Here is a 12,557-nt window from a genome sequence, read left to right on the forward strand (position 1 = left end):
TTCTAAGGGCGAGGGAGAAACAGACAGGGTGAGAAAGGGGGAAGAGAACAAGAATCTGCTCCTCTGTAGTCCAGAGGCTTCATCACTGAGGTGAGACACTCCCACACCCTGGAGGTGACTGCAAGGACAGGCACACAGGGAGGGGACTGGCTACTGGAATGCCAACCTGGGTGATGAGCCAGGCAGATGCCAACCAATTGTCTCATGGTCTAAGCCAGACCCGGAACCCTTTATATAAAGACAGCCTTCTGTCCAGATGCCTCAGTCTGAATGACTGCTTGCCTTGAAGAAGGTAAGTCTAGGGGCAGGGTCCTGGGGTTGGGTGAAGCTCATGCTGGGGTGTTCAGATTCATAGGGTGAGACATAGTGAGGGGGGAAGCTGGGAGCAAAGGAGGACTGGTCTATCAGCCGGAGGAGAACACTCCGGTGGACTTTCAGGGGACAAAAGAAGGGTATCTGTGGAGTCTGTGTGAAGAAATAGGGCACTGAAGTAAGCGTATTTGCCTTCAATAACCCTGGTCTCATCCTCAGGTACCATTTTTTCTCTTCAGGACCTCTCTCCCTAGAAAAGGTGCATTAGTAATTGCACCCCGTGAGCAGAGTTGGGTGTAGAAGGGTTACCTTCCCCAAGGGCACGTGTGTTTAGATATTCTCTATACATGGAGAACGGAAGGCTTTGCCCTTCACGGAAAGTATTTTCAGTATTTCAGGAGCTTATTGAGAAGTGTTTTGTTGGGTGAGCTATCAAACCAGCCTCCCTGCTATGCTGGTCACTGGGCTGCCTGTACCTGAACAGCTGGACTTGGGGAGGGTGGGGGGGACTGCCCTCTGGGTATGGTGTTGGGTGGTATGCCTGTGTCCCCCACCTCACATTTGTGATGCTCCTGCTGCGTGGGCTTTAAGCGTGGGTGAATGTCAGTCTCTTAATTAGGAACCTGGCACTTTGTGGGTTACCCCCTGTTAAGTAACTCCACCCTGCCTCTCAGAGGGGCTGCAGAGTGGCCCTTTCTGAAGCTGGCAGGTGAGTAAGGACAGCAACCTGGCTGGGCAAGTTGTCATGTTGGTCCTGAGCCTTTCCGAGGCTGGTGTTTTGTATGTACGTCTTTTACCGATGCCCATGAGGGCCAGTTTAAACAAGTTCACCTAAGAAGAATTGACTATAGAGAAACAAACATTTTATGTTGGGATTGAGCTGCCCAATCACTAACTGAATTCTTTACTCTCCAGTGGATACTTTGAGCACAGATGGTGCCTGAGTGCTTGTTCTTACATACACATTTTTTTTTCATGTGTGGACAGTACATGTGTCTGAGTAGTTTAAGCTCCTCTGGTTGGGGAGTCCCCACTTTGGACGACAGCCTGGGAGCATGGGTGGCCTCCACTTCTGTAGAGCTCCCTCCCACCACTTAGGAAACCAGGAGGTGATGGGAAACTTCCTGTTGTTAGCGCCCTCCTGTGGTGGACACTGGTATGCCCAGCCTCCAGTGAAAGAGGCCAGACACCTGCAACCCTGGCTGTGCCCTTGAAGCTGTGCCCTTGAAGCTGTCCTCCGTCAGGTCTTTCAGCAGATCCAAGGCAGCTTTCTTGGGCAACAGTGAGTAATTTTGGGTCCAGACAACTCAGCAAGTATTCTGGAACGAAGGTCGAGGGTTGGGGAAGAAAGGCCAGGGAGGAAGCAGGGTGTCTTCCCTTGGTCTTGGGCCCTCCTCCCCAAATCTCACCCTCTTAAAGCTGGTCTTTCTACCCCTCAGGTCCTGCTCACACGTCTGCACCGGAACCATGTGTGACCAGCAACAGATTCCGTGTTGCCTGCCGCTCCCCCAGTGCTGTGTGAAGGGTTCCTCCTTCTTCCCCTCCCCGTACCCGTCTCCCCAGGGCCAGGTGGTAGTTCAAGGCCCTTGTGGGATGCAAATCATGGAGTGCCCTGCACCATGCCCAGTTCAAGTTTCCCAGGTGAAGGGCCAAGCTCCCTGCCAGTCCCAGACCATTCAGGTGAACAGCCAGGCTTCCGGCCAGTCTCAGACCGCCAGCGTGAAGGGTCAGGCTCCAGGCCAGTCCCAGACCACGCAGGTGATCAGCCAGGCTGCATGCCAGCCTGAGGTTTGCTACGTGCAGTATGGAGCCCCATGCCCTGTTCAGACCTGCTTTGTAGAATGTGCTCCAGCTTGTTATACAGAAACTCGCTACGTGGAATGTCCCGTCCAAACCTATGTACCCTACCCAGCTCCCCAGCCTGTCCAGAGGTATGTAGCGTACCCCTCAGCATGCCAGACTCAAGGAAGATTCTCCACCCAGTGCCAATATCAGGGCTCCTTCGGCAGCTGCGCCCCCCAGCGTCAGTCCCGGGCTTCATGTCGCACTTATGTACCCCCATGCCAGAGCCAGGGCTCTTATGGGGGCTTCCCCATGCAGCGTCGCGCTAGGAGCACCAGCAGATGCCTCCCTCCACGCCAGATGATGCGGCCTTCCTACCGCAGCTGCTCCCCACCCCGCCAGATGCGGCCTTCTTACCAGAGCTACTCGCCACCCTGCCAGATGCGGCCTTCCTACCGCAGCTGCTCCCCTCCACGGCGTTCCGAGCCCTACTACAGCAGCTGCGTGCCATCAAGATGTGATTCGGGCTCCTACAACTACTGCACCCCACCCCGCCGCTCTGAGCCCATCTATCACAGCGGCGGTGCTCAGCGTCCCACTTCCAGCTGCTCCCAGAGACGTGGGCCCAGGTGCCGCATAGAGATTTCCTCGCCCTCCTGCCCCAGGCAGGTGCCCCCGCAGCGGTGTCCCGTTCAGATCCCTCCCATAGGACGCTGCTCTGAGAGTTGTGCTCCACGACCATCCTGGGGGTCCTCCTGCCCGGAGCTGAGACCACGTCCCGAGCCGCGTCCACTCCCAAGCTTCTGCCCGCCCCGGAGTTTTGACCAATGTCCAGAGCCGTCACTGCCGCGGGGCCCACGTCCTGCGCCGCGTCCATCACGCCCAGCGCCGTGTGCGAGCCCGGAGCGCCGCTGGTGTTCTCCACCCCAGTGCTTTCCCGAGCCCTGCCTGTGTCCGGAACCAAGACCAGCCCCGCGTCCAGCCCCACGATCTGGCCCAACGCGGTGTGAGTTTCCAGAGCCTTGTCGGGAGCCAATTCCCCTCCCGCCACGCTGCTCAAGCCCAGAGCCCTGTGTGCAGCCTCAGCGCTGCCCCAGGCCCTGCTCAGGCCCAAATCCAATGCCGGGCTCCGGAGACCTCGGCTGTCATGAGTCCCGCCCAGGCCGCCTAGACATGGAGGCCCCCAGCTGCGGCCCAGCTGCTTATACACAGTGCGGAGAGGGTGATGCTAGCCATGGACCTTGTGATGTGTTCCCAGAGCCGCAGGGTCTGGGCGGTTATGGAGACCAAGGAGGTGCCTCTGTTGGAGCGAAAGGCGGGAACTATGCTGAAGTAAAGAGCGCCTACTTTTAAAGGAAGCGCGGCTGAAACATCCCCGCCTCCTCCTGCCCTGACAACGCTGCTCCTCCTTTCCCAGCAGTCACCATTGCCGTGCTCCTGTTTGCAATGCTCCAAAGATAGTCCGAGGCCCCCTGCTGCAGAGGCGACGTCCTTTGCATGTCATCACAGGACCCACACCTGCGTCTCAGACACCTCTGCAGCCTCACCTCACACTCCTCTCCCATAAGCATCCTCTGTTCCAGCCAGACCAGTCTCACAACCAGGGCACATCTTGGGTGTTCCCCAGGACATGCCTTAGCCATCCCTGCCTCCAAGCCTCTGTCCATTTCCCCCTGGACCACTTCTCCGCTACTCCCAGTATCTGAAACCCAACCCATCTTTCAAGACCTCTTCCTTGGAGCCTTTTCTGCTTTGTTCCTACTCTCAGAAGCCTGCGCTGACTTCCTAGAACGCACTGCATCATCCACACCATCCATTTGGCAAGTGCCTTGCAACATCTCTTGAACTATTTTATTTTTCAGGTGTGTCTGTTGTCTGTCTGACCTGCCCAGCTAGATTGTAAACTCCCATTGGAGTGGAGTCAGAATATCCCTAAAGTCCCTTGCTTCTCCCAGGGCAGGCGGCTGCTCATCAAGGTTTGTTGGTTGGCAGCTTGAGCCATGATCTGTCCTGATGGGCAACCCCAAGCCTGGGACCAGAGGAGACCATGTAACAATAAAGGTGATGCTACACTCGGATCCTGACTCCCTGGGATAAACTTTTATTTTTCTTTTCTTTGTTGTTTTTCTTCTTGGGTTTATTGTTACCCATGGCTGAACTTTCCTTAGACTAGACCAGGCGGTCTGCTTTGTGGGTTTTCTGTGTCCCCCTCAGTGTCCCTGGCCCCTGCTGAGAAAGGATGGATGAAAAAACACAAGGAATGAGGAATCTAGGAAGATAGCTCTTGCTCCTTAGCCTAGGGGTAAAGATCTTCAAGCCCGAATTGGTCAGGTCACCCAGCTGTACTCTGGGGCTGTAGTCACTGCCATGTGACCTCTATGGAGTCAGAGGCACAGAGAAGGGATCCCTTCTAGGCTCTCTGGGATACTCTGCACAGGATACACTCTTCTGTATTTCAGAATAAACTATCTGCTGTGTTTTGGGGACATACTAGAAAAGGGAGCATCTGAGGCTGACTCTTCATTCCTCTATTGCTCCCAAATCCCATTAGGCACGTTGGTCTTGGCAGCATGAAGGTGGGGCTTGGAGGGGCAGGAGAACCAGGGGTGTCGCTTCCTTCACTCCCTTCAGATGACAAGTACTGGCTGGGGAACTAGTGTTCCCGAGGAGATCCCTTCCCCAGAGGGAGAGAGTACCTGAGGCCACCAAGATGAAAGGGAGGCAGCTCTGGTCTGGGTCCTGAAGGTCTGATCCAGTGACTTCCTCCTCAAGAGCCACAACCCCAGAGGGCCCCACAGCTCCAGCACCATAGCGGGCACCACAAATACAGGGCCTGGCTCTGAGTATGTCTTTCCCTTGCCCCAGGGATCTAGTAATGCAATATCAATGGTGGAGGACACGAGAGACTACCTGTGTTATATAAAGAAAAACTGAGGCTCTTCCTGTGAAATCCATTCATTTATTGATTGATTGATGAATAGTCACTGCTTACTTGCTAGGAAGGCACTGGTAAAAGGGACAGACAGAACCCTTGTTGGCTCTGATAGCTTGCAGCCTTGCACACTGGTGCTCAAAGTGTGGTACCTGAACCAGCAGCATCAGCATCAGCATCACCTAGGGCAGCGGTTCTCAACCTGTGGGTCGCGACCCCTTTGGCGGTTGAACGACCCTTTCACAGGGGTCGCCTAAGACCATCCTGCATATCAGATAATTACATTAAGATTCATAACAGTAGCAACATTACAGTTAGGAAGTAGCAACCAAATAATTTTATGGTTGGGTCACAACATGAGGAACTGTATTTAAAGGGCCAGAAGGTTGAGAACCACTGACCTTGTGAGAAATACAAATGTGTCCCCCCAGACCTACTGATACAGAGCCTAGGTGAGTCAGGCTGGGCCTGAGCCAGGGAGCCCCGGATGGCCTGGAGCTCCTCACAGGCCGGGGCTGTGCAGGAGCCAGCCTCAGTGCCATCTCTGAGGCCAGAGAAGCTCAGGGCCCATACTCGTCTCTCCTGGGATTCGTCTGAGTTGGCCTCAAAGTTCCACTTCCTCTGACAGTGTCCAGCTCTGAGCCTCCAGACAGGCCCACAGAGAAAAGTTACAGCCTATTTGTAGCAGTTCAGAGGAAACCGTACCCAGGAGTGTGTGTGTCTGCATGTCCTTTTGTGGGCTTTGCATGTTTCTTTGTGTGAGCCCACGTGTCTACTGTTTCTGTCTGCATGCTTTAAAAGCTGGGGGATGGTTTAAAATGCATTTGGCAATGGGAACTGTGGCCTCAGGAGCATCATTTACGATACCCTACAGTCCTTCAACACTGACTTTGGGTGACCCTTCCGTTATCCTTTCCATCCCCACACGCTACCCTTTTACTGACCACCTGCCTCCAGCTCACTCTCTGCTTTTGCCTTCTATGTCAAGATTTGAACGAAAGTTAAAGAGTCCCTAGGACAGGGGTGGGCAACCCCTGGCACGCGTGCCAAACATGGCATGCCAGTAACTTTTGCTGGCACACGAAACCCTCTCTTATAATCTTCCATTTATAATTTTTTTCTTAATATCGACTTTTTTATTTTTCAGATAAATCCAGTGTAGGTGCATCTTAGATAAATAAATAATTTTACATATCAAGTTATCTTAAAGACCATAGACATGGATTGACGAGAGAGGGGAAGAGCAATTTCTATGCCTCTGCCTTAACTCTCCCTGCCTTCCTAGATCCGACCAGTGTTTTGGTTTCATCCACATACGCTTGTGAATCTTTGTTCTTAGTGATGAATTTTGTTAAGTCTCATAATAGGAGTAGCCTGACGGATGAAAGTAGTAGCTCGTGCATATCTCTGAAGGTCACGAAATATAAACCTGATGTAAAATCTCTGTCATCAGTGATGCAGCAGCAAAAGTCCCACTGATAATATCAAACGGAGTCATAAAGTTTTCTGTCAGACTATCAGTATACATGTATACATTAAAAAATAAATGTATTTTTCATCATCTTATACTGTGTTTTTGTCGCTCGAATGAATTTTATTATTTCTTCAAGGTTCTTTACATTACACCTTAAGAGATATCAAGTAGGCGTAACATGTTCCCAAAAAATTAGGGTTGGCACGCAAAAGAATTTTGAGCCAGAGATTTTGCTGGTTTTGGCATGCACTCACAAAAAGGTTGTCTACCCCTGCCCTAGGACCAAGGCTGAGGATTCAAAATTACATTAAAAAATACCATTTATAAAGTTCTTTAAAGGTGCTCAAAGATCTGTGAGAGACTCCCCTTTGAATCTCACAGTAATCTGAGGCAATACACAGGTTGTATAGTATTGTTTTCATTTCAGTTTGACGGACTGTTGCCCAGAAGTGTCAATGCATTGGCAAAGTCACAGAGTGTGAGACAGAAGTGGCCAGACTCTCACACCTGACATTCCACTATGCCAGAAAGGAGGGCCTGGCTTCCAGAGATGAGGGCCAAGTCCAAGTGATTGTACGAGAGATTAAGATCATGCTTCCTATCTTGGAATTGTGTTTCTCTATTTTTTCCCTCTTTCTAAACATCCCTCTCTGGGATTAGCATCCTCACTGTAGAATGAGGGAATTGATCTAGATGTTCTCAGAGGTTACTTCCTCTTTGTCATGGCACTAGGCTAGGGTGAAATGACCTGGGAACCCACTTAAAGACATCTAATCCCAAAAGTGATCCTAGACCTATTTAATTTGAATTTCCAGAGAGAGAATCGGGAATCCATTTGAAAATTATTATGATCAGCTGGAGGTAGAAACCATTGCTATAGTGAATACCTAGGTGTGTGAACTTGCTCAAGATCTAAAGGAGAGTTGACACTTGTACGCAGTGGCTACAGCATGCGTAGGATGTTGTGGCAAAATGGAGCTGGTCTGTAACTGTTTTTGTGGGAGGTTTTATGTAATTACCTGTGTGAAGTCAAATTTTTCTACTCTTTAGTCTAGAGGTACCTCAAGATCAAGGAGGCTCTTCTTTTTCCCAGTTAAATTCTCAGCCCTAAGGCCACCAAAAGTACCCAGAATGGGGTGCTTGTGCATGGCTGATGTAGAGGAGTTGTCTGGTACATGTTACAGATATTTTTTACTGGGAGATGGTGGGCCTCATTTTGGTATATCTCTCCTTTATTTAGGCACTACCCAAACATTAAGGGGGAGAAATTCCACATCCCATAGTTTGTCCTACAAACTAGAGTCCTGATGAACAAGCAAATAGAACTGTCATGCATAAGAAAATAGCTCAGCTGTTTACAATGGAATAGATAGGTAACCAGAAGACAGGCCGCGCATATGTGGATATTTCACTGATGCATAGAAGAATAGTCAGGTGGTGACCAAGACCTCTAACAAGACTAGCATACTCCTGATTTCTGCCATGGTTGGACATCCCAGAGGATCCACATGCCTGTGGCCTGAAACTAGTTGGGAAAACAGGGTGATGCATGATGATCCATGTGCTTCCCCATCACCATCAAACCCAAGGGCCATCAAACTCATTCCTCCAAAAGAGGAAACTTCCTGACCTAGACTAAACTAGAAGTATCTAGAAGCCTAGGAATAACCCAAGCTGTGCCAAAGCCACCCATCATGTTCCTTACCACATCTTATCATAGGAGCCCTAAGCTGGGTTAACAGCTTCCCTCTGTTCTCTAGTATTATATCGGTCAGGAAGAAAACCACTTACCAACTTGTATTAACACATCCATTTATTTGTCAATCTACTGGGAACTGGGTATACTTGGTCCTGGAAATACAATGCGAGTAAGGCAGGCACTGTTGTCGCTAACATGAAGTCTGAGAGACAAGAGCTGTGAGAGTTCCACCTGGGAGGCATATGGTATCATGGCAGCCATAGAAAAGGACACTTGAGTGGGTCAGGTGCCTAGAGAAGGCAACTACAAACACAGATATGAAAGATAAATGGGAGGAAAGAGGAGAGTGTTCTGGTAGAGTTAACAGCAGGTATAATGTCAACATCATGGACACAATGACAGACAGCCCCCAGGTGAAGTATTTCCTCCTGACTTGACCATTCTTCCTGGTCCCTGTGTTGTTTAAGGGTCAATACCTGCCTGGGTCACATTGAGGATGAAATTAGAGAAGTTATTTAAAAACACTTTGTATATTATAAAACACTAAAAGTATATTTGCTTTTGATAGTGAGGTCTTCATCCCTAAGGGAAGAAGTAGATGAAAAAGATGATGATGATGGGTCCTGGGGAACTGCCCAATTGATGAGCTGGTTGGGTCACAGAGGCAGGTCAAGTTGAGGCCCAAGCAGAGGCTGGATGAGTGGAAAGGAAGCACAAATAGGAATAAGTGTAGTCATCTGGGGCAAGTCAAGAGAGGCTTGAAGGAGGAGGAATTGAAGGAGTGAAGGGACAAGGAATGGCAGACAGGAAACAGATGGGGTGATTGGTGAGGAAAATGGTTCAGGCAAAATGCTGAATCTAGAGGATTGTAAGATTTGGGGACCAGAAACTCAGATACCAGGATTAATGTTGGGTTCAAGGATAGTGAGGTAAGCAGCGATCACAAATGGTCGTTGCTATGGATGCCACCTATCCAGTTTGCCATTGGGCATGGCTCCTTGGGTCAGCCAGAGGGACAGGAAGTACCAGGGAGGAAGGCTCTCGATCAGAAATACCTTTTAGGCTTAAATTGGGTTGGGCCCTTAATCGTTACAAGACCTGACTTGACCCAGCTTAGAAAAGGCTGGATTGAGCAATCATTTAATTAAGTAGTTATTTCCATAGCATCTCATCAGCATTATTCAGAGGGTTGTTTGGTTTGTTTGGTTCGATCAGAAATGCAGGAGCTGTTTCCAATGAGTACAGTCTTAAGCCTCCTATAGCAAAGCAGGGTTTCTCACCCTCAGCACTAGTGACATTTTGGGCTGGATAATTCTTTGTTCTGGGAGCACTATCTTGTTGCATTGTAGTGTGTTATTAGTATCCCTGGCCTAAGCACAACCCACTCCCCCTTAGCTATGAGGACTAAATGCGTCTCCATTGTCAAATGCTCCCCCTGGGGGTGGGAGGTACCAAATCCACCCACACTGACACCCACTGAGTTAGAGGAAAGACAATCAGAGCTTGACCTCAGGGCACTCCCAATCCAACAGAGATCCTTCCCCTTGAGCAATAAAAAATGCTCTAGAAAGTAAGGCAGGAGCACAGGTAAACACAGCCAAGGAATTCCAGCTTTAAGGATCTATGTGAACTTACTTTTTTCCTGAAGGGACTGAGTGCTGATTATGGAAGATCTCGGCTATTATGACTAATAGATTATCTATGACTCTTTATTATAATTATTTGGCAAACTTACCCAATAGCTCAAAATACTCCCTTTCTAACTGCACAGGAATGCCCATGGCAACCTGAAAAAATTATAAGCAGGAATTTCCATTGTCTTGAAAACTCCTAACACAGGACATTATAACACAAACAGAAGAAATTTGTACTGACGATCAGTTAATAGGGTTTTTAGGCAAAAGCAGTGTTGGGAGGGGGAGAACCCCGCTCCCCTCCCTCCTTACCCTTCTTTAGTTCTTATGACTGGACTAATAATAGAAGTAACACAAGATTGCATTAACAGGAGAAAAAACAATTTAATATGAAAGGAGGCTCAAAGAAACGTTTGAACCAGGTACCTTTGTATGTTTTAGACAAAGAAACAATACATTTGTGAGAAACTGACTAGAAAAAAAAATAGTAGTGCTCCTTAGAAAGGAAGGTTTGGATCTTCATTAGTGAGGAATTGAAACAAAGTAGTAAATTAGAAAAGAGGCAGGAAAATTTGATGACACAGACTCTTCGCTCTGAGTTGTTTCACTCTAGAAATAAGGAGGTGTCTTCCAGGATGTGGAAGGACATCTTCCACATGAGAGATTTATTTCCTGCGTTCAGGGAGACAAGGGAGGGTCAAGGTACCCTTCTGGCACTGGCCGCTGGCCTATTAGTTTAATGCAAACTAATCAATATGCCATTGTGGGATATATGGGAGATATTTTGTCTTGGGCCCCAACAAAAGAGAGGGAAATGCACAAAGACCCTAGGAGGGCCTGCAATAAGCATGCCCACACTTTTGTTCTTTTGGGTCCTCCACTGAATGCAATGGTGTAATTGAGAGTGAGTAAAGAAAACACACCATATAAGAATGAATTACGAATTAAGGTGGGTAGTGTGATTGAGTGGGGAAAATCTTGAGATGTCAGTTAAAGATGGGGAGGACCTGAGGCTTGCTTAGCTCTTTGAATTTTGGTAGACAGACTGGTACAGCAAGGCCCTAGCAAAGCAGTGACAATTAGAGATAAATTGATGTTACTGAAAAATGTTCGAGTTCTGTGTTCCACTAGTGACCTAAGAATGTGTATAAACCAGAGACGATAATCCCTTATCTGAAACCCTTGGTGCCATAAGAAATTCAAAACTTTTTTTTTTTAAAGGAGGACAGTGTAACCGGGAATACAAACTTTATACTATGCTGACTAACCAAGAAATGAAATTAGGATAAAATGTAGTAGCAAATTGATAAAAGGAACTTACATACTGACGGTTTCCTTATACGCATATTGCAGGCATCAGCAGTGCCAGCTTTCCTTGGACAAGAAATGGCCTTGACCATGACTTTGGTTGGTGCAGATCACCCAACTGCAGGAATTTGGCCAGCACTGACCAGTGCCAGTATGCTGACATTAAAGATCCATTTGGGGACCAGCAAGGACACTGCCTGCATGTCAGCAGCCTGTTCCTCTGATCTTGTTGTTCTGCTTTCCTCCTCCCTCCCTATAAAAACACCTGTCTGCACTATGATGCTAAGATGGGCTTTGGGATGAGAGTCCCCCATCTTTCTCAGGTGATTGGCACTTGAAATAAACTTTCTTTCCTTTTCCACCAATACCTGTCTCATGAGTTTTGGCTTTTTGTGGTGGCAGGGCAGCTCAAACCTTTGGATTCAGTTTCAACAGAATGGTGAAATAGAATTTATTAAACAATGCTACAGGTATACTTTCAGTGCAGGCCATGTCCAATCTCAACACTAAAGAATTTCATTCCCAAGGAGTCTACCACATCTGGGGTGCAGGCGAGATTCCCTACACCCCATAGCTCAGGACTCTTACCCCTTGGGGAAAACAAATAATATGGTTTTCACAGAACATATGAATATCCCACAGTAAGATAAAAGAGACCTCACTGTCAACAACTGGACAAGAACCTCTGTTTTCAGAAAGGTCTTTGGATTATGGAGATTGTGAATAAGGGATTGCAGGTCTATAGTGACATTTGGGGATTAGTGGTGATAGTATTATCTCATCCCATTGCCGACTGCTGTTATATTCTATCCCAGGGTTTCCCACACACAGTCTCCTTCCATATTAGGATCCAACACTAATGTAATTATCCTGACCCTGCTAAAATGACACACATGCAAGTAATAATAATAAAATTAAATTAAGACCTTCAGTGGATTTCTGGTGAACATTCAATAAAACCCAGTGATGGGCCATGCAACAGTCTCCCCACAATCTGGAACCAATCTGTTCTCAGCCATATTTCCAAGCATGGGAAATGTGGGGAATTTATATTGCAACAATGCAAACAATTTAAATTTGAATAATCAATATGTCTGTTCTTAAGTATATCAGTGACACCACTTGAACCCACTCTTTACGACCACTAAAATAAGCCATTGTCTTCTCTTAACCCTTCCCATTTTTATTTTATCTCACCCCTTCAGCTTTGCCACAGAAGACTGTAAATTATTTTCAGGTTATAATTTAGGGCAATATGCCCAGCTTTAGTCACTCATTCTGGATCTACATTCATGAAGCAAAAACTCATTGATGTATATAGAAAGGAAACATATCATTTCGTTTGAACAAGATCCATCTACTTTAAAAGGTATATGTGGCTTTAAAAAAATCCTACTGTCCATTAAAAATCCATAT

General features: G+C 47.8%; 1 protein-coding gene across 2 annotated transcripts; it reads left to right on the forward strand.

The window, feature by feature from the left end:
* Nucleotides 1–245: 245 nt before the first annotated feature.
* Nucleotides 246–4,172, forward strand: KPRP (keratinocyte proline rich protein). Of its 2 annotated transcripts, none has more exons than XM_006095328.3 (2): nt 246–292; nt 1,752–4,172. In XM_006095328.3, exon 2 carries the CDS (start codon nt 1,780–1,782, stop codon nt 3,445–3,447), a length of 1,668 nt encoding a protein of 555 aa, XP_006095390.1. In that variant the 5' UTR covers nt 246–292; nt 1,752–1,779; the 3' UTR covers nt 3,448–4,172. The 2 variants fall into 2 exon arrangements, with proteins under 2 accessions (XP_006095390.1, XP_023615066.1); XM_023759298.1 differs by lacking the exon at nt 246–292 and adding an exon at nt 1,504–1,594.
* The last annotated feature ends 8,385 nt before the right edge of the window (nt 4,173–12,557 follow it).

The sequence above is a fragment of the Myotis lucifugus genome, unplaced genomic scaffold, assembly GCF_000147115.1.
Source record: "Myotis lucifugus unplaced genomic scaffold, Myoluc2.0 scaffold_151, whole genome shotgun sequence".
Classification (NCBI taxonomy): domain Eukaryota; kingdom Metazoa; phylum Chordata; class Mammalia; order Chiroptera; family Vespertilionidae; genus Myotis; species Myotis lucifugus.

What these genes read in the sequence shown, in the direction of transcription:
- KPRP (XM_006095328.3), top strand. Translation starts at nt 1,780, where the DNA reads ATGTGTGACCAGCAACAGATTCCGTGTTGCCTGCCGCTCCCCCAGTGC.